General features: G+C 41.4%; 1 protein-coding gene across 1 annotated transcript in view; it reads right to left on the minus strand.

The window, feature by feature from the left end:
• Positions 1 to 20,070, minus strand: part of LOC118409197 (probable E3 ubiquitin-protein ligase HERC1) — a 241,474-nt gene that overhangs the window by 200,758 nt on the left and 20,646 nt on the right. The window contains exons 16-19 of the mRNA XM_035810066.1: positions 19,529 to 19,535; positions 19,292 to 19,372; positions 18,780 to 18,904; positions 18,172 to 18,355 (exon numbers count right to left, since the gene is read on the minus strand). Of these exons, the coding sequence (XP_035665959.1) occupies positions 18,172 to 18,355; positions 18,780 to 18,904; positions 19,292 to 19,372; positions 19,529 to 19,535 (397 nt within the window). The remainder of the gene's footprint in view (positions 1 to 18,171; positions 18,356 to 18,779; positions 18,905 to 19,291; positions 19,373 to 19,528; positions 19,536 to 20,070) is intronic.

The following is a 20,070-nucleotide window of genomic DNA, read 5'->3' on the forward strand; positions in this document are numbered from 1 at the left end:
TGGGGCTATATTGAATCAACAACAACCTTGTACTACTACACAGCGATTCCAACACACCTCACGCAGACATGGCCCAAGTCTTCACGGTCGCACAGTTCGTGGCGGGTATCGTGGGCACGTTTGTCGGCACCCTGCTGCTAGTCGGACTCGCGTTCGCGCTGGTGTACTACGTGCGGAGACGGAGGGACCGCAGGAAGGCCATGGAAAACAACATGCAGGTGACCATAGAGAACGCGCACGTGGAGAACCCCATCACCCTGAACAGTGTGTCTGACGGGTACACCATAGAGAACCCACATGCGGGGAGGAGGCAAAGAACTGACAACCGCAGCCGATCCTCCTCTCTTCCCAACGGATCTCATGGCGCAAACAGAAACATTGCGACAATATCGTGATGATGTCTTTACAGGGGGAACGGGTTTTCTGCGCGTGGAGAATTTGCGCGTGCGCGTGAAAAATTTGCGCGTGAAAAAATAAAGTTCCTGAAATATGTCAGAAAATGTGCAGCAAGGAATTCTAAGGCAGAAAAATTTGATCCTATGATATAATTTCCCATATGTAACCAGAATTTTTGGTTTGAAAAAATCCTGATTTTTAGATCCCTTGGGAATAGATTCATTTGCATATTTTGAACAATCCAAAATCCCATTAATATCACAGAAATACATGGAAAAATTACTTGTACGTGTGTGTATGAGGTTTTATATTGTAAAATGTTACAATTTGAGGGGAACGGGTTTTCTGCGCGTGGAGAATTTGCGCGTACGCGTGAAAAATGTGCGCGTGAAAAATAAAGTTCCTGAAAAATTTGCCGCAAGGAATTCTATGGCAGAAAAATTTGAACTTATTATATAATTTCCCATCTGTTACCTGAATTTTTGGTTTGAAAAAAACCTTGATTTTTAGATCCCTTGGGAATAGGTTAATTTGCATATTTTGAACATTTCAAAATCACGTAAATTTGACAGAAATGAATGGAAAAATTACTCATATGATATTTTATATTGTAAAATGTAACAATTTGAGGCTTTTCTCCATTCTAGAAGCTTTATTTCATCTTTTTTGAAGCAGGTTGTTTCACGCGCAAATTTCAAACTTTTTTGCGCGTGAAAAGTTAGCATTTAAAAATCACTTGAAAATCACTCAGGTCGAGATTTTGTACTCTAGAATGCAACAATATGATGATTAATTCCATTTTGTGCCATCTTGTTTGAGCTTTTAAGTATAAAACTGCAAAAACTTTTTGAATCCCTTGGGAATCAGCCAATTTGCATATTGTCACGCGCAGATTTTTCACGCACAACTTTTTCACGCGCAACTTTTTCACGCGCACAAAACCCCATCCCTTTACAGGGAGGGAGTTTGTTACTTTAAGTCTGCTGCTAGGTCTTTTACTGTAAATTTGTTTACTTTTGTAAAGGTTTTGTTTCGTGCTAATATAGATTCTGAAGCTTCTTTGCTGTTTAAACTTGCAGTTGAAACAATTAGTAGTAGTAAGTACTACCAGTACTGCATTGAAAATAGCGGAGTTTGGTCAGTGAAAAACCAAAACCACAGCAAAAGTTTGAAGATTTACAGTACAGTACACTCAAAACTTTTATGATCTACAACACACGAAGGCTGTTCGACAACTCCACCACCTGAATGCAAGATGGCTACATTTCTGTGTACCGCTGCCTTCAAACATCGCACGGGTCACGTCTCCCAGTCTTGTGACGGGTCCTTGCAAAACGTGGCGCATGGTCGACCTCTCATGTGTGCTGAGTAAACTATGTCAACAACAGAACACTCCCCCTTTTGTGAGCCAGACAACTTGATAAAGGACTACACCGATCAGGACAACTGTGACAGCTGTAACATGGATCATCACATACCTACAGAAGCCTCTCCAGCTCCACACCGGTGGTGGTATTTCCTAAAGGGGGGGTTTTCAGGACGATATCACATCCATAAAGACAGCCCTTGTTCGGACAATTGCCGTACCTACAGCAGTGATCGGACGGGATGCCTGTCTGCTCCCATGGTAAAGTAAGGCTCACAGTGTAAGTCTTGTGTACATCATGTGAATGGTATAGTTTACAAGTTCTTTCCCATGACCAATTGTGTTACCTACTGTGTACAGCATGTGTATGAATAGTACACCGTTTATAGTTGTCAATCCCATTTGTAACCACACACATGGTGGAAAGCAGGGAAAGGAATGGAAACATCGGGACAAATATGGGAATGTTCTTCACATCAAACCTTGAACTGCATCTGGACAATCAAATAAATAAAACATATGCCGGCCACTGGAAACATAAATACAGTCAAACCTGTGCAAGAAGACCACTCAGGGAACTGATAATATCTGGTCTATGTGGACAGGTGGTCACTTAATACTAATAATAGACAGTACTCTTAATGCTTGAGTCAATTGGAAAAATTATCGAAGTAAGGAACCACAAAAAACAAGCAATAATTCGGAATAATGTAGAGAGGTGGTCACTTGTACAGGTTTGATTGTACTTCTTGATCTTCAAGTTCTATTCAATCTGCATTTTCCTTCCTTCTAACATTAGACCAAAACAAGCAGGGCTAAGCTTTTACAGAATTGTACTGGAAGTCCAGAATATCCGGAATATCCCTAAAGACGGTGGGAAGAGCCAGGCCATGTACAGTTTACTGCCAAGTCAGCCTGCAAAAAGGACAGTCTGTAAAGCTGCTTGTTGAGTAAACACTTGTCTTCCTGTTACAGCTGGGTTTGTGTACAAGACTGGGCTGTAAAAAGTTTTACTGTACTGTCAAGAAGTTTATGAACTGTGTCTTCGATTTTGTTACCATTTCCCCACAGAAACTTGTTTTTGTAAATATTCCAGGTGATTTCAGAGGGAGAATAATTGTAAAGGGTTTATATGTAAATGTACTCAAATAAAGCTAGAAGCTGGCTTCGAGTTTTGTAGACATTCAGCTGATACAGCCGAAAACGTTCAATTTTTGTTACACTCCAATATAAAGTCTCTTCTCTACATGGTCCCAAAACTTGCTCCTCATAAGGCTTTATGTAGTCAGTTTCTGATGCTATAATTATGGGGTCTGGGATGTGTTAGTTTCCACAACTTGGTATGCTCCAACCATGAATTATTAGCCTATAAATTATAAGCACACATGTGAGTTACAATCAGAAAGCTGTGATTCAATACACCTTGCCAAGGATGATCTTTGTAAAAAATGGTTCTTTTCTATAGTTGCAGGTGTCCAGGAAAATGTACCGTTATTGTTATTATTATGTTATTATTATCTCTTAATAAATCTCGGGGAAAGGTGGTCTTGACTTCTATTTCATTTATTCCAGTTTTGTTAACTTTGAGAACAGTACTATAACGTAATATATATATAGAGAGAACAATCTAGTTATGTACCAAGACTGGAATTGGAAAAGGCATTTTTGCCCAACACAGATGTTGATAATTTGCCTATCAGGACTAATTAGCTACTTAACGAACTGAGCAAACGAGTGAAAGGCACTTACTGCATAGGTGTGGGGGCACGAAATAAATATTGACAGCACTGCCCACATCTTTAGCTGCAGCTGTCCTCAACCAAAACAGATTAGTTCCAAATAATTACATCATTCGGTCGACCAGGTTTTCTTCTAATTTCTGCCTCAAAGAATTTTGTCACATTTCAGTTCTGTGTATCATGGGACAGAGTGCCTTTCATTTATTCTCCAAGCAGAGGTTTCAGTAAGGGGGATACTAGTGGACAGGATTTCTTACTGATGCCTCCCTTAGATGCCTCTCTTCACATTGGTAACAAATCCCCCAAAACAAAAACCTCTGCTTTGAGAATGTATTTTATCATTCTCCAATCAGATGTTGCAGTGGGGCTTGTTTCGAGCAAACTTGGTGGTATTATGCACGTTTTGAGTTTTTTTTAGGATTTAGATATATGTAGAAAAACAGTGCCAAATATGTTAAAATCAAGCCAGACTGCAACACCTACTTGGAGATATACCTTATGAATGTTAAGGTTTTGTGTTGTTGTTGTTGGTCGGCAGTTGTCCCTACCAGGCTCTGTGGGTAGTTGCAATACGAGAAATTGGCCACATAGGCTGAATAATTTGCCTGAGTATTTATAAGCCGGACAGAGGGTTACAATTTGCTACCAACTGTTTGTGGCTTAATACAATTTAAAGTCAACAATATAAGAAAAAAGCACTTTTCTGTAATCAACTTGAAAGAGGAATAATTCACTGATGATCACAGATTTTTCATTGCTTTACTTGAAAGTAAAAATTTTGTTTTTGTTGATTTTTCTCTATCTACAAGAGTGATGGGCAGCTCTCAGGGAGACAGGAATAAATGCTGTTATTTGTGATGGTGACCTAGATGCCAGGCCTGAGATATGTTCCAGAGTCCACATAACTCATTGTCTGTCCCAAATCTAGGCTACATGTCATGCCTGCTTGGGAAAATTCAGACAAACCTGCCCAAGATGACCACCAGGGGACCTATAAAGAAATTCAGGTCTATGTGGACAGGTGGTCACTATAGACAGGATTCTTAATGCTTGTGTCAATGGGAAACATTTTCCAAGGTACATTTGTACCACCAAAAAGTGGTCATATTGGCCAGGTGGTCCTTGTGTAGAGGTGGTCATTTGAGTCAATAGAAGGCAATGACGGCCAGCACTGCAATGCCGGGACAACGATGGTGTTGATGAGTTAAGGTCACAAGTAACTGACTGTACCAATCACAGGTGATGGTGTTAAAATCCAATGTTTTGCACCTACCTGTGTGTCTCAATTGAACCATGTTTAGTTTATACAATGTAACTCAATTCCATGGCACTGTTTGTACAATTGAGTCATCGCCATCTCTATACTGTAAAATTATTCACTGTTGCAGTGGTCTGCATGATTTTGTGGTCAGAGGGAAAAGAAGGTTTACATACTACTAGCAAATTTGCGGTTGAAACAGGGGTCTAGCCAGCGTCCGTTTTTCCGTCAATTGACGGAAATTTGCTGCGTCTGACGGAAAAATTTTAAAACCAATCCGTCAACCTTGACGGACAAAAATCCTTGGTGGAAGCTACAGGCGGCTTGGGGACGCCGTCCGCTGCCGTAAAAGCCACACACTTTGTTTTGCTATTGTTATGATTGTTGACAATGTGTGTCGGCGCCCTTTCGCATACGATAATCTCATTAAAACCCGTTTTTCAAGGTCTCAGTTCAGTCCTTCTAATCAATTTTCGCGGTTTTCGCGACGATTGTAATTGGCTGACGGAAAAAAATTTCGAGCTGGCTAAAGCCCTGGGTTGAAACCATTCTGTAGTACAGTAGTATTACATTTGAAACACATCTTTGTGGTTTCATGAATTTGCAATCATTATGGAAAGGCCGCAACCAAAATAAAACCACCGCAAAAGTTTCACAATTTACAGCATGCCACCTTGAGTAAGGAAAAACACAGCTACACCTGAGCGATGCTGGAAACCCTGCTGAGGCCAGCCGAGACAGTCATGCAGAAAACATGTGATTACATCTATGGTGAGGACAAAACATGCCACTGAAATACTGTAAGTCTGCAAACATCTGAAGCAATTATATTTTTAACATTTTTCTCTGCCTATCCACCGTGAAATTATGAAACTGCGAATATCTGTTATTTGTTCACGCTTAGCCTAGAGAACTGTTTTGACCATGCAAACAGAAAACACACTAAAAACCTCCTAAACTTTTGTCCGCCTAAACAGGTTGAACAACTAATTGAAGTAGACAGGATGACATCCAGACTTAGATCTGCATGATAGCGAACTCTTGTAATCCTGAAAATTACAGACAAGACCTTTCCTCCCTACCATGGCAGACCTCACTCAGCAGAGTTTGAAAGCCTCTCTGGAAAGATCAAAGCACAGGAAATGTTGTCCCACTTAATTAACTATAATTAAAGATAAAGAAGGATTTGAGTATGTCAAAGGATTGGTGTTGGAGATAATGATTACAACTTTGGGCCTTTGGAATAAAGACTTGTTAGAACCATTCTGACAGCCTTCTAAAGTAAATACCTCTACAAACTAAGGAATTTCACAAAGATGTAATTGTTTTATTCATGAAGTCACATCAAGTGTGAATACACCAGATATATCATTTTCCCATGACTGATGACATTAAAAAATCCATGAGACAATAAGAACTTGTAGAGGGATTAATATATGTATAATGGCTTGCCTTCAAGTTCCATACTGATTGTTACAAATATCTAACATCTCTACAATGAATTTCACAACGATTTGATTGTTTTATTATTGAAGCCACATCACTTGTATTAGTAGGATTACAAATGTCTGGATATACCTAGTATATTATTTCACCAGATGACATAAAAAAATCCATAAGCAATGAGCACTCATAGACTGAGTGCTTTTTACCACACACAATGGCTTAACTAGCTGATCGCTGGTCAAGTAGTAGAAATTTGACAAATAAATTAGTACGCTAGGGAAGTCAGCCAGCCATAGGAGTCAGTATGCTCCCTAGCGTGCTATTGACTCTATCATTACTGTCCAATTTCTACCACTTGACCAGCGATCCACGGAGTCTGGTAGAGGCTGTGGCTTCCCATCCATATTGCAGAAATATTAATACAAGGGTCATGTGGTCACGTATTTTCATCAAGGCAAAATGAATCCCAGCATTTAAAGTTTATGACTAGGGATCCTGTGACAGTTTATGGTAAATCTTGAATTCCAAAGGACGAATTATGACCCACATTTAAAATGATATCTGTCCACCTGTAACCCAGTCATGTGTAATTTCAGTCATGTGTAAAAGGGCTATCTAAGGTCTGGGCTGAATAATAACCTGACCTCTAACCTAATAGATAAGGCCTCATCTGGATAAGGTTTCTACTGTAACAACCTGACAGCAGTGGGTTGGCTCTCAGACAAACACTGTCAGGCACCCATCATTTCTTACCTTGGGTTTACGGAAAAGGCTGGGCTGTCTACCTGGGCTGTCTACCTGGGCTGTCTACCTGGGCTGGCTATCACGTCAGGCTACTTGGACCTACGAAAGCCCATTGCGACAAAAGCTGTTTTAGCAGTAGTGGTTGTTTGTGCTCAGCGAAGAAGCTGTGTCCAAAGGATGATTGTGTTATTATGTGAATGAGCTGTGTGAAGTGGCTATGTGTGAAGGAGCTGTGTATGTTACATAACCCAGAGGTTCTGGGTTTGAATCAGTTGATATGCCACCGATCTTGTACCCTTGGGAAGGGCTATTAACACGACTTATCGGGCTGATTGGATTAGTCTTAAGACTGGTGGCTAGTTGGTCAAAGGCGTCCAGGAGCCGTTCTATAGTGGCTGTCAGGGTCCAGGCTTCTACGCAATACATTTACCCTGGGAAACCAGCTCGAGAATCTTCGCAAATAAGAGTTACCGATCCCCTGCCTAATGCGCACCCTCCCGCCTCTATGCACCCGCCCCACTACCAGCTGGCCCCACTTACGCCGGTCCCCAACTATAACTCGCGATAGTTGAGGCCAGCTGGTTTGTGGGGGCCGGCGGGTGTTGGGCGGCATGTGTTCCGAGCGCGCGTGTGGTGGGGATCGGTAAACTAGGCCTTGCGTGCCTCGAATGAGTCTGCGTTTTCCCAGGGTACAATACATTAGGATTGAGAATTGAATTGTGAGGAGCTTAGAATAAGCGTTGCTAAAGTGCAAGGGTCTGGAACTGCTGCCATTCGGTGCTAACGTCGACCTCAATATGACAGCAATTACCCCAGGTGTGGCCATAGGACTTAAGGGTTTGAACCATTTACACTGGGAACGAAGGACCCCTAGCAGGGCTTTAGCCAGCTCGAATTTTTTTCCGTCAGCCAATTCCAAAACCGCGAAAATTAATTTTCCCTATGACACTACAAAGTAGTAAATGTTGCCATTGAGACCTTGAAAAACCGGTTTTAATGAGATTATCGTATTCAAAAGAGCGCCGACACACATTGGCAACAATCATAGTAATAGCAAAACAAACAGTGTGTGGCTTTCACCGCCGTGGACGGCGTCCCCAAGCCGCCCGTGGCTTCCACCAAGGATTTTTGTCCTTCAAGGTTGACGGATTGGTTTTAAAATTTTTCCGTCGGACGCATCAAATTTCCGTCAATTGACGGAAAAACGGACGCTGGCTAGAGCCCTGACCCCTAGTCTTTTTTCCGTAAGTGTGGTGGGTTCTTTGACCTATCTGAGGGAGAAGGTACTATTTTCTCTACCCTAGTGAAGGGAGGAAAGTCGTGTTTGGAGCCCTTCCCAAGCGCACAAGATCGGTGGCATATCAACTGATTCAAACCCAGAACCTCTGGGTTATGTAACATACACAGCTCCTTCACACACAGCCACTTCACACAGCTCATTCACATAATAACACAATCATCCTTTGGACACAGCTTCTTCGCTGAGCACAAACAACCACTACTGCTAAAACAGCTTTTGTCGCAATGGGCTTTCGTAGGTCCAAGTAGCCTGACGTGATAGCCAGCCCAGGTAGACAGCCCAGGTAGACAGCCCAGCCTTTTCCGTAAACCCTCTTACCTTTTAACATCTGTACATCATTCAGTTCACAGCATTTTACTTGCTTGGTTCTCAGAAACAATGTTTGGCATAGTAAATACAGCAGACCGGGATTTAAACTTGAATATGCCTTCTGGAAACTGTATGTTACTTTTCTCTCATCCAGACACTTGAAGATATTACATTTCCACATTATTTTTCAAATCCAAGAAACAACACATCAAGATGGTATGGCCTTGATATCACCAGGGTTTTCTTCTTTTGAAAAGGGATAAAATGCCATCGGTTTCCACAATTAAGAACAAAAGTTTAAGAAGACTTGGTACAGTACCGGTATTTGATGTCCTACAAAATTTTCCAAGAAAAACATCTTCCCATTCCCTTGTGAAAACCAAGAAATTAAATTGGTATGGCCTTAAGGAAGTACAACCAAGATCATAAAGTCAAAATGACAGCTTCTGCTCCGATATTGGCACTCAGGGATATGATTTTTTCATCACTGGACATGAATGATGAAGCTGCAGAATTGATTTTCACCATTCCAAGGACACAAAACTCAGTTTCTGTCGGAGGAGTCAAGTGTTCATCAATCTGATGTTCACTACCCGATACATGTACCTCTCCAGGCGGCGCTAGTAATACTGGGTGCATATCAGGGCTTTAGCCAGCTCGAGATTTTTTTCCGTCAGCCAATTCCCATTGACGGAAAATTCCTGTCAAGAATCTTTTTTTTTCCGTCATCGCGTAAAAATTTCCGTCATTGACTGCAAAAATGTCTACCTCGTCCGATATAAATGTTGTCATTGGGAGAAAATATGACACCACGCTGACGTTTTGTAATAATGTGAACAGTAAAACATCGTTTCTTTGCGTTTTCCCCGCAAAAACACGGCGCTAAAATCAACTCGCGGGGTATGCAAATCTAACATTACATATTCTCAATACGCACTGTTGATTGGTTGATCGTAACATCTGGAGGGGCGTCTCCTCAGATCCCGCGCTCTGATTGGTAAAGCTATGGATACCGACCCACAATGTACCGCGCGCACCAGCGTTCAAATATTTTATTTGTTTGAAAATGTTACATTTGTAAAGGCAGGAGAACGCTATATTTTTCTATTACACGACAATTTTCTAACTAAGAACACAATTACTCAAAGACTCTTTTGAGAAAACATGCATTCATATACGGATTTATGGTGCATTTGGGGGAATTTTGGCGTTCAATTAACCCGGAAGTGTGCCAACAACAACGTGGCGTGGGTATCTCATCTGTGTCGCTGCAAAATTAGCGTTTTCTCGTCAAAACAAAAACAAAATTCCCACTGAAGAGAACCGTGCATCATTTTAGATCCTAAAGATTATGTTTTTGATCAAACTATTTGTGGATAGCATGATGTGCCGGTTCTTTTAGCTGCGACTGGCACCTTGCGTTGTCGCAAGCGGCGCGGCTGGGCGAGCGAAAATAATTTGTACGGCCAGCCCCGGCACGCTAGCGTACAAGTTAGGTTTTGATGAGTGTCAAGATTCCAAACAAAGTTCGTAGAATGCACTGTTCTTGGAGTGAGACCTTGAAAAACGGGTTTTTAATGAGATTATCGTATGCGAAAGGGTGCCGACACACAATCGTCAACAATCATGACAATAGCAAAACAAACAGTGTGTGGCTTTCCGACAATGGGCTGTCCGGGCGTCCCCAAGCCGTAGCTTCCCTCTTTTCAACTTGGCCTCCTTGCTTCAATCAACGATTTTTTTTCCGTCAAGGTTGACGGATTGTTTGAAATTTTTTTCCGTCACACGCAGCAAATTTCCGTCAATTGACGGAAAAACGGACGCTGGCTAAAGCCCTGGTGCATATGCACTTTTGCGTACCCAAAATGATGAGGATGAATGGTTTATTCTATAAATACATTGCAGCCTGAAGTAGGCTTGACATAATGCAGCAGATTTTTTTACTGTAGGTGCTCCTAGATATTTGTGTGGGAATACACTACATACACTTTTTCTGTGCACTTAAATGTTTTGGTTACGTGCACTAGGGCACCTCGTCCAAAAAACGAATTTTGAGCCAAATTGTGTTCCATTTTGGTCATAACACACAAAGTACTTATTCCTGGATTGAACTACCAAAGGATCTGTCAGAGACAAATGTCCATCCTATCTTCTCTATTTCTTTATATCATTTTCTTGATGATAATTTAAGACTCCCATCTGTTAAAGGTCCAATCTAATGACAGTATAGAATTAAATGTATTTGCAGGTGTTTGATCCTGGTGCCACAAAAACTCCAGGTGGATTTGAAGACCTGCCGACATCCTTGGTGCCTGACTAAGACTTGGATTGTGTAAATGGTTTTCATGTGTGAAACATCATCCCATCCAAGGCCATTGGTAATACCTTCATAACATCAATTCCCTTCTTCCATGATATATGCATGACCGGACTTTTAAAGTATATATCTGTAAAAACAGATATAAATCAACTACAAAATTGCTACCAAGATATACGGAAAATTGCTAGAAAGAGATACAGAAAATTGCTACAAAGAGACACAGAAAATTGCAACAATGTGATACAGTGGCCAACTTCTACAAATGACAAATTGTAAAATGTAGCTTTGGGAGATAGGAAGGCATTCAACTACCTATAGTTTAACCATGATACAATCCTTGTCTTGCAGGATGAATGCTTCCCAATGTTGCTGTATTAAGCTGGGCAAGAATATCTTTGAGATGAGGTCACTTGACAAGTGGACAGACTAGTTCTGTGTTGTTTATGTGTGAGGTAAATATAGACGGGCCTTTCCCTTTGTCTGTAGATTTTGTGCCATATCCCATAATCAACTTCAAGGTTTCTTTAAACAGATATGAACACGCATGCACTGTTGCAGATATATGTGGATGGGTCAGATGTTGCATCAGGGGGCAAATGCAATATCAGACATGTTACTGATGTCTACAACAAGTACTAATTTATGATTGAAAATTCTTTTCAATAATGAAGATATAGTACATGAGCAAAATATTAAGATACAATGTAGATGTCCTGAACAAGAAAAATTTTTGCTGCTATCCTAATTTGAGTGAACACTCCGAACCACAAGGTTGCATTCTGACACATACCTGGTGATACAATATTTAAAAAAACACATCAAAGTAAAAAAAAAAAAAACTGAATATCTCAATAAAAATTTGGTTCAATATCTGACCATATATCATAAAGCTGTATAACATTAAGTTCACTCTCAGTGATCAGTAGGCAAAGGATCTGTCCAAACTGAACTAAACCTCCAACACATCTGTATTCTATTCTGCCTGAATACCCAACCTCTTTAAAGGATTGGACCATTAAGAACCTAAGGAATGCTGCTGATTCAACTACCCTCTGTGAAGTCAATATTGTGGCAGGACTCGGTTGCCTCTTTGACAATCTTTGTCAATACAGGTACCCACAGAAATACCAGTATTCATCAAGATCAGTGTTACTTTTAGCACATTTAATCATTCCTAAATATGTCAATATCTAGCTACATCTATACAGAGAAAACTGCAAACCGTTCATCTGAAATTGACTGAGAATACTAACAAGAACATACAGTCACAGTTCAAGGTAAAGTGTTGTATTGTGTATAAGCCTATTGCCCATATTTTATTGTCCTGCTATTAAATAACGAAAAATGCTACTGATTGTAAAGAAGGGCAGCAAACCTTCAAATGCCGTAAATTAATTTACTTTTGAAGTGATTTTACTTCAATGCAGGAAGGAAATTTTTTTCAGAGCTTCAAATCGACAGTTGAAACAATTCTGTAGTATTGTAGTATTACATTGGAAATGCATACATGTATTTGATAATGAACCTGTGTTTTGAGGTCACCATGAAAATAAAATCAACAGGAAAGTTTTAAAAAGATTTACAGTAACAAGGAATCCTCAGTATCTATAAACAAGAAATACGGCCTGGTATTTTTATTGCATTGGCTATCTGTTATTCATCGTTTATGAATCTGAGGACCTTGGACATGACCCTTCGATTTTCCAATGGAATAAAGATTGACTGAATCAGATGGTTTTACATATTGGATAGTGGGCATGGCACAGAGTAAATGAATTGATGATAATGGGTGGCATCGCATAAAGTGAATATCATGGCACAAAGTGAATGAATAAATCTATTAATGAAAAGAATGACTGAATAATGAATTGAATGACCTCAGGTGCATTGAAGAGTCAGACATTTTAGAGGGCATCCATTTTCTTTCATCAGTGACTGAGAATAGCTTAGGACTGTAACATCAACTTTCATGCTAGTAATTCCACTGGATAGCATAATATCACCACATAAGGAAACCAAGGTGATTTAAAAAGATGTACTGATGCAGAATCAGTAATTCCTGAGATATATACACTTCGGATACTTCAAGACAATCTTGAGAAGACCTCAGATATTTAAATAATTTTTTTTTTTTTTACGTTGATGAAGGTTAAACACCCAGATATGCCAGAAAGCAGTTACTCAAGCAACTGGATTTTAGAGCAATATCCAAAATCATATCCAGTTGCTTGTCATGAGTAACTGCTTTTTGGCATAATGTTTTTTATGTGGCGGTATTATGGCACCTGGTGGAATTACATTTTGTATGAGAGTTGATGTTACAGGTACAGCAAACCTAAGCCTAAGGTGAATATGCAGTGCTGCCACATTCCTGTCACATATCCATGCACAGTGCCACCATACCCCGATTCTGGAGAACCCTGCCATCCATCTACCGTGGAGAGCACACCACCCGAGTTATCAAGAATTTCTAATATATGAGTCTCAAAAAAAGGAATTCTTCTATAGCCCAGGTGCATTCAAAAAGGTAAGACAAATAGAATATTATGTAACACAAGACAAAACCAAGAAACAGTTACTGGATAAATTCTCAAAAGAGACATCTCAAATAGCATCTTATCTTTCATCAGTGACCGACATTACAGGTCTTCAGCAAACCTAAGGTGAATATGCAGTGCTGCCACATTCCTGTCACATATTCCTTGCACAGTGCCACCAGTACTTCGATTGTGCAGACCCTGCCATCCATCTAGCCCAGGTTAAGAATTATTAAGAATACATGAGTCTCAAATAGCATCTTTCATCAGTGACCGACATTACAGGTGTTCAGCAAACCTAAGGTAAATATGCAGTGCTGCCACATTCCTGTCACATATCCAATGCACAGTGCCACCATACTCCGATTCTGCAGACCCTGCCATCCATCTAGCGTGGGGAGCACACTACCCGAGTTTTTAAGGGGGCAGTTACAGTAAATCTTGCTATCTGCAATTCCATTCCAAATGTCAAGGGTTCATAGTTCCCATAACCGTCACCCTTCCATGGGCAGGCACATCAATTGTCCTACCTTGCAGACTACTTTTCAATACCAGTATTGCTCAAAATGCTTTTTCAGCTTGGTTGCTCAGTCAAAACCCAGGTTGTGCCATCAATATTTCAGGTTGCCCATCCTCCAAGTTATTACTTTCTTCAAGTCAGCTACTTATCCGTTATCTTTTCGTCCAGTTACATGTAACTACAAAATGCTTTGTCTTATCAAGAAATAAAATTAATACAAAGCTTATGCTCATAGGTGGCCGAGAGTCGGTGTTCCAACTGCAAACTTCCAGATAAAATTTCTTGAAAAAATTTTATATGCTAGTAAAACTTATACAAGGGCCATGGATCTGTCGGAATACCATGCTAGAAAGATAAAAGTTATGAGTCTTTGAGCAATTTTTTCAGAATAGTTTTCCACTGGACTAAAATCCTGTATCTGGTCTTGCAGCCGCCATAGTTCAGAATCATGACCACAGTAGCAGTGCTCCTCTCATAAATCATTCACCTGTACTTATACAAGGACCATGAATCTGTCTGAATACCATACTAGAATGATTAAAGTTATTATGAGTGTTTGAGCAATTTTTTCAGGACAATTTTCCACTAGACTTTAATCCTGTAAAAGGTCTTGCAGTCTCCAGAGTTCAGAATCATGACCACAGTGGGTAGCAGTGCCCCTCTCATAAATCATTTACCTGTACTTACCACAGGAGACCCTCATGGCCTGACTTCTGACTGACCTCTCCATTGACCCTGACCCCACCCACTAATCCCCAGCATGAGCACTGGAATTGAGTTTTGGACAGTTTGACACTTGGGGTCACGAGGGGTCACAGAAGGGCAGTACACTTATCTACCTGTCATTACCTACAGCAGAGGCTACTTGTTTCAAAAGGGTCAAGAGCAAAATCAGTTATCAGAACACCCCCCCCCCCCCACACACACACACATACATGCATGACAACTGCAGTACCTCAGAAAGCTGCTAGGAGCACTACTGGGTTTCAGCCTACAGCATAGACTACAACTGTTCCAAAAGGTTTAACAGCAACTTCAGTACAGTGGAAGCTGCTTAACTGCACACCCAGTTTGCCAGCGAATTCTGTGCAATTATCCGGCGTGTGCGATAATGCGAAGTTACCCAGTTGGACTGCACTGCCACGGGATTTGGGGATTCCGTGCAATTGACCGAAGTGTGCGTTTATCCGACGTGCAATTAACTAGCGTCCACTGTACTTAGAACACCCCGCTCCACACACATATACATGGCAACTGCAGTACCTTAAAAAGGTGCTAGAGACCTCATTATGCTACAGCTTACAGCAGAGACTACAACTGCTCCAAAATGTGAAGTATCAAGAGCAAAAACAGCAGTTTCAGCACTCAGAGCAGAGCCTCCATCCACACGTGCATGAAAACTGCAGTACTGTAGAAAGATGCTATTCGTCCCATAACCTAATCATCATTTTACCTAATCATTTTGCCACAACCTACCAGCATACCAAATATCATCAGGATCCATCTACCACTTGAGTAGGGCAATTGAGTCTTGGGCAGTTTGACACCCGAGGTCGGCCTGGGTGAGACAAGGTCAGTGTTATCTCCCTTGGCATCACCAGGATTAAGCCTGAGAATATTTATGACTGTTCCAAGACTTCAACCTGCTCACCAATACAAATCACTGCAGTGTGATGAAGACATTGACATTATATAATATACACCCAAGAAATGATTTGTGTTGCTTGTACAAATTGTGTTCTTTATTTGACACAAGCTGTTCCCAGTTGTCACCACTGCATCCTGACAACTACTACAAACACTAGTCATCTGGAACCTGACATAGATCTGATAAAAAATAAAGGTTCCTCTAAGTCTAAGTAGTGGGAGGTGCTCTGGCTACATAAAGTCTAACACAGAGGGAAAGTTTATTACTAACAATACTAACAAGAGCAATGATGGGGAAAATGTTGCAAACTGCTAATTAATTACAGTAACCAATGCTAAATCAAGTGAGTGAGTGAGTGAATGACAAAGAATCCAGATTCAAATCTTGGTCAGAGGTGGAGTAAGGACTGATCTTGGTGAGGATTATAATGGAGCATGGAACAAAAACTAAGTAAGATACTAAGAATCTAGTATTACATAAGACTGTTAAGCATCTCAAGTCTCATATCCTGTTGTGAGAAGAGTCTAACAAAATACAAGTAAAGGTATGAAAAAAATTACCATTGTCACAGCAATCTATCAGTGGCACCTGTAACAGAGCTATCCATATAGATCATACAAAAACAAGGCCAACTGGTATCATTTGAAAACTTGTTGTCATATTGCTGAAAGATGTGATAAACCATATGCCACACATACCAAGACTAACCCAGTGACCATTTTGAGACCCCACATGACAAGGAGAGACTAACATGTGTATATAGAGTTTGATGTTCTGGGTTTCCTTTTAGTTTAGTATAGTTCAAGCCAGGGCTGTCACCAGCTTTAGATTTTTCCTGTTGTTTAGGAGCCCATGTACTTGATTTTTGTTGTCATTAATCTGTCATTTTAAGCTTACAAAATACTTAACTTCAGTGTCATGTCAAGAAGGTTTTGGACAGATGGGGTGAATCTTTTTTTTCGGTTCTAAAAAGCAAATATCTATCCCAGAACAGAGCGACAGGCCTGATTTAAAGTTTGTTGTTCCAGCATGCCCAAACTTACAACAGACTATCAACCAATGTTGAGATATAGCTAACACCTAAGTGATGGTCTGACAAGGCAATCACAACAAACAGGTCTCCTAGGAATCCAACCAAACCGTCTGCACTTAGACATTTGCAGACTGGCCGACCAGGGTACAATAACAGGTAGTTTCTACCAAGATGCAACATGTCAAGACCTCTTTTCCTGAACAACATTCCTGGCATCGTTCTTGAAGAAGCCACTGTAAGCTAGTTCAAGTCTTTCTGCACCATACGTGGTGCATATGGCAGTGCCTATCTCAGTTCTATGCCCTTGGGCCACATAACATTATGCAATCACTACAGCAGAAGGCCAGTCCACTGGTAGTGATGTGTGTTCAACTCCGACACTCTTTCCCAATGCTGAAGAGTTATTCTTCCACGGGATGTAACAGAGAGACCTGACCCTACATACAGTATTAACAGATTCAATGTACCGGGAAAATTTCTCTAGCTCTTTCCGACAAGCACAATGAACAGCGGACCATGGCTCAACATTCCGTCTCAGAAACTGCAACCCCTTCTAGCCTGATCAAATCTCCCTTATAGCAGCCCGCCAAACATCCGCCGGCGGGGAGGGGCCAGTTACAGCCATGGACAGCAGAGTTTGTGTTACACAGATTGCAACCCCTTCCAGTCACATACATGTCCAGTGAACGATTGAACTCACAGCTTCTATAATTCCAGAGGCAGGGAAGTGCTGCTAACCACTGGACGACGCACGCTATGTAACTTACAGTCCATCTATACGCAAAATCGCAGAAGTAATAGCGCAGTGGACCTTCCCCCTGACTCCAACCGAGGGGTATTGCCTAGTACAAGAACAAGTTGTGCCGAAAGGCAGATTAACAGTTATGTGAGGGTGTGTGAAGAAGCAGTTTCTTACTGTGTGGAAGCCATTTATCCACATCCAAAATCGCAGCAATAAGAGCGCAGCGCACCTCCCCCGGACTCCAACTGAGAAGTATTGCCTAGTACAAGAACAAGTTGTACCAAAAGGCAGATTACCGCTTATGTGAAAACGTGTGACATAGCAGTTTCTTACTGTGTGGAAGCCATTTATCCACATCCAAAATCGCAGCAATAAGAGCGCAGCGCAACTCTCAACTGACTCGAAGCCAGGGGTGTTGCCTAGTACAAGAACAAGTTGTACCAAAAGGCAGATTACCGCTTATGTGAAAACGTGTGATGTAGCAGTTTCTTACTGTGTGGAAGCCATTTATCCACATCCAAAATCGCAGCAATAAGAGCGCAGCGTAACTCTCACCTGACTCAAAGTCAGGGGTGTTGCCTAGTACAAGAACAAGTTGTACCAGGAGGCAGTTTACCGCTTATGTGAAGACGTGTGATAGAGTTGTTTCTTACCGTGTGGAAGCCATTTATCCATACCCAAAATCGCAGCAATAAGAGCGCAGCGCAACTCTCAACTGACTCAAAGTCAGGGGTGTTGCCTAGTACAAGAACAAGTTGTACCAGGAGGCAGTTTACCGCTCATGTGAAGACGTGTGATGAAGCGGTTCCTTACCGTGTGGAAGCCGAGGTTTCTCAGGAGCGTCTTCATCAGCATCTCTGCCAGGTGTGTGTCGGGGGCAGGGGGGGTGACCCCCCTGGGGGAGGGGGTGTCCATGTCCAGGGGGGCGGAGAAACCCAGGAGGGAGGCGACATGCGTGTTGTCCTGGAGACTGGTCAGGATGATGCCCAGCTGCATCCTCTGCATACCATAATGATGATAATGATAATTAACAAGAGCAATGTGTCGATGAAGGTTAGACATCCAGGAAGTAAGATAAAGTTTGGAGACAGTCAGACTTTTCAGACAGCATCTGCCATCTGCATCTACATGACTGGATAAAAACTGGATTTACAAGATTTATAACAAAACTCAGAATTCATGATATTGGTATCTCAAATCTTGAGATGTTACACACCGAAAGTTTTTCTGTGCACATAAATTTTTAGGTTAGGTGCACCAGTACACTTGTTCCCCAAAATGAATTTCAAGCCCTGTATTAGGGCATAAGACAAACCACAAAATGAAGGTAACTTTGAAGTTTGACTTACTAGTACTATTTAGAAATGTTATGACAAAGGTGAGTTAAACCTGTTATGCAAACCATAAAAAACAAAACTGACCTGTCCCTTGAGAGAGACTCCCACCTGGCTGGACCCTGAGGAAGCAGCTGGTGGAGAAGCTCCATTCTTTCCCTTAGTGGTGGCAACAGCAGAGGAGCTCCCACGGACAGGGTCTCACTCACAGCCTGGAAATGATAATGATAAAGTCTTTATTTGTAAACTCATGGCCTAGAACACATAGATACCATTATAACTACTGAGAAGCTCCATTCTCTCCCTAAGAGGGGGCAGCAGCAAAGGTGCGCCCACGGACAGGGTTTCACTAACAGCCTGGAAAGAATAATGAAAAAGTCTAAATTTGCAGGGAACACATAGATATAATAAGTGGTGTTTAACAGTTCAAGTTGGTGGAGAAGCTCCATTCTCTCCCGTAGAGGTGGCAACAGCAGAAGAGCGCCCACCGACAGGGTCTTACTCATGGCCTGGAAACGATAATGAAGAATTCTTTACTTGTAAACTACAAACATGCTTGGGAATGTTCAGATATGATTTTTGCTGGTGTTCAACAGTACAAGTTGGTGGAGAATCTCCATTCTCTCCCTTAGAGGGGGCAGCAGTAGAGGTGCGCCCACAGACAGGGTCTCACTAACAGCCTGGAAATGACAAAATAAATTCTTTACTTACAAACACATAGCCTAGAACACATAGCTACAATAACATGTTGTTGGACAGTACAAGTTGGTAGAGAAGCTCTATTCTCTCCCTTAGAGGTGGCAACAGCAACGGTGCGCCCACTGACAGGGTCTCACTAACAGCCTGGAAACAATGAGTATAAAGTCTTTACTTATAAACTCATGGTCGGGGACACATAGATATGATAACTGGTGTTCAACAGTTCAAGTTGTTGGAGAAGCTCCATTCTCTCCCTAAGAGGGGGCAACAGCAGAGGAGCTCCCACGGACAGGGTCTCACTCACAGCCTGGAAAAGATCATGAAAAAGTCTAAATTTGAAGGGAACACATAGACATAATAAGTGGTGGTTAACAGTACAAGTTGGTGGAGAAGCTTGATTCTTTCTCTTAGTGGTGGCAGCAGAGGAGCACCCACGTACAGGGTTTCACTCATATCATGGTCATGAAATGACAATGATAGATTCTTTATTTGTAAACTCATGGCCTAGAACACACAGATACATGTACTAATATAACTGGTGCTCAATAGTACAAGTTGGTGGAGGAGCTCCATTCTTTCCCTTAGATAAGGTAGTGCAGGAACAAGAGCTGACACCTAGCTTACTTTACATGTACTGCAGCATATTTGGACTCGTACTGGCTTTTACAACTGTCTAAAA

The sequence above is a fragment of the Branchiostoma floridae genome, chromosome 2 (genome assembly GCF_000003815.2).
Source record: "Branchiostoma floridae strain S238N-H82 chromosome 2, Bfl_VNyyK, whole genome shotgun sequence".
Lineage (NCBI taxonomy): Eukaryota > Metazoa > Chordata > Leptocardii > Amphioxiformes > Branchiostomatidae > Branchiostoma > Branchiostoma floridae.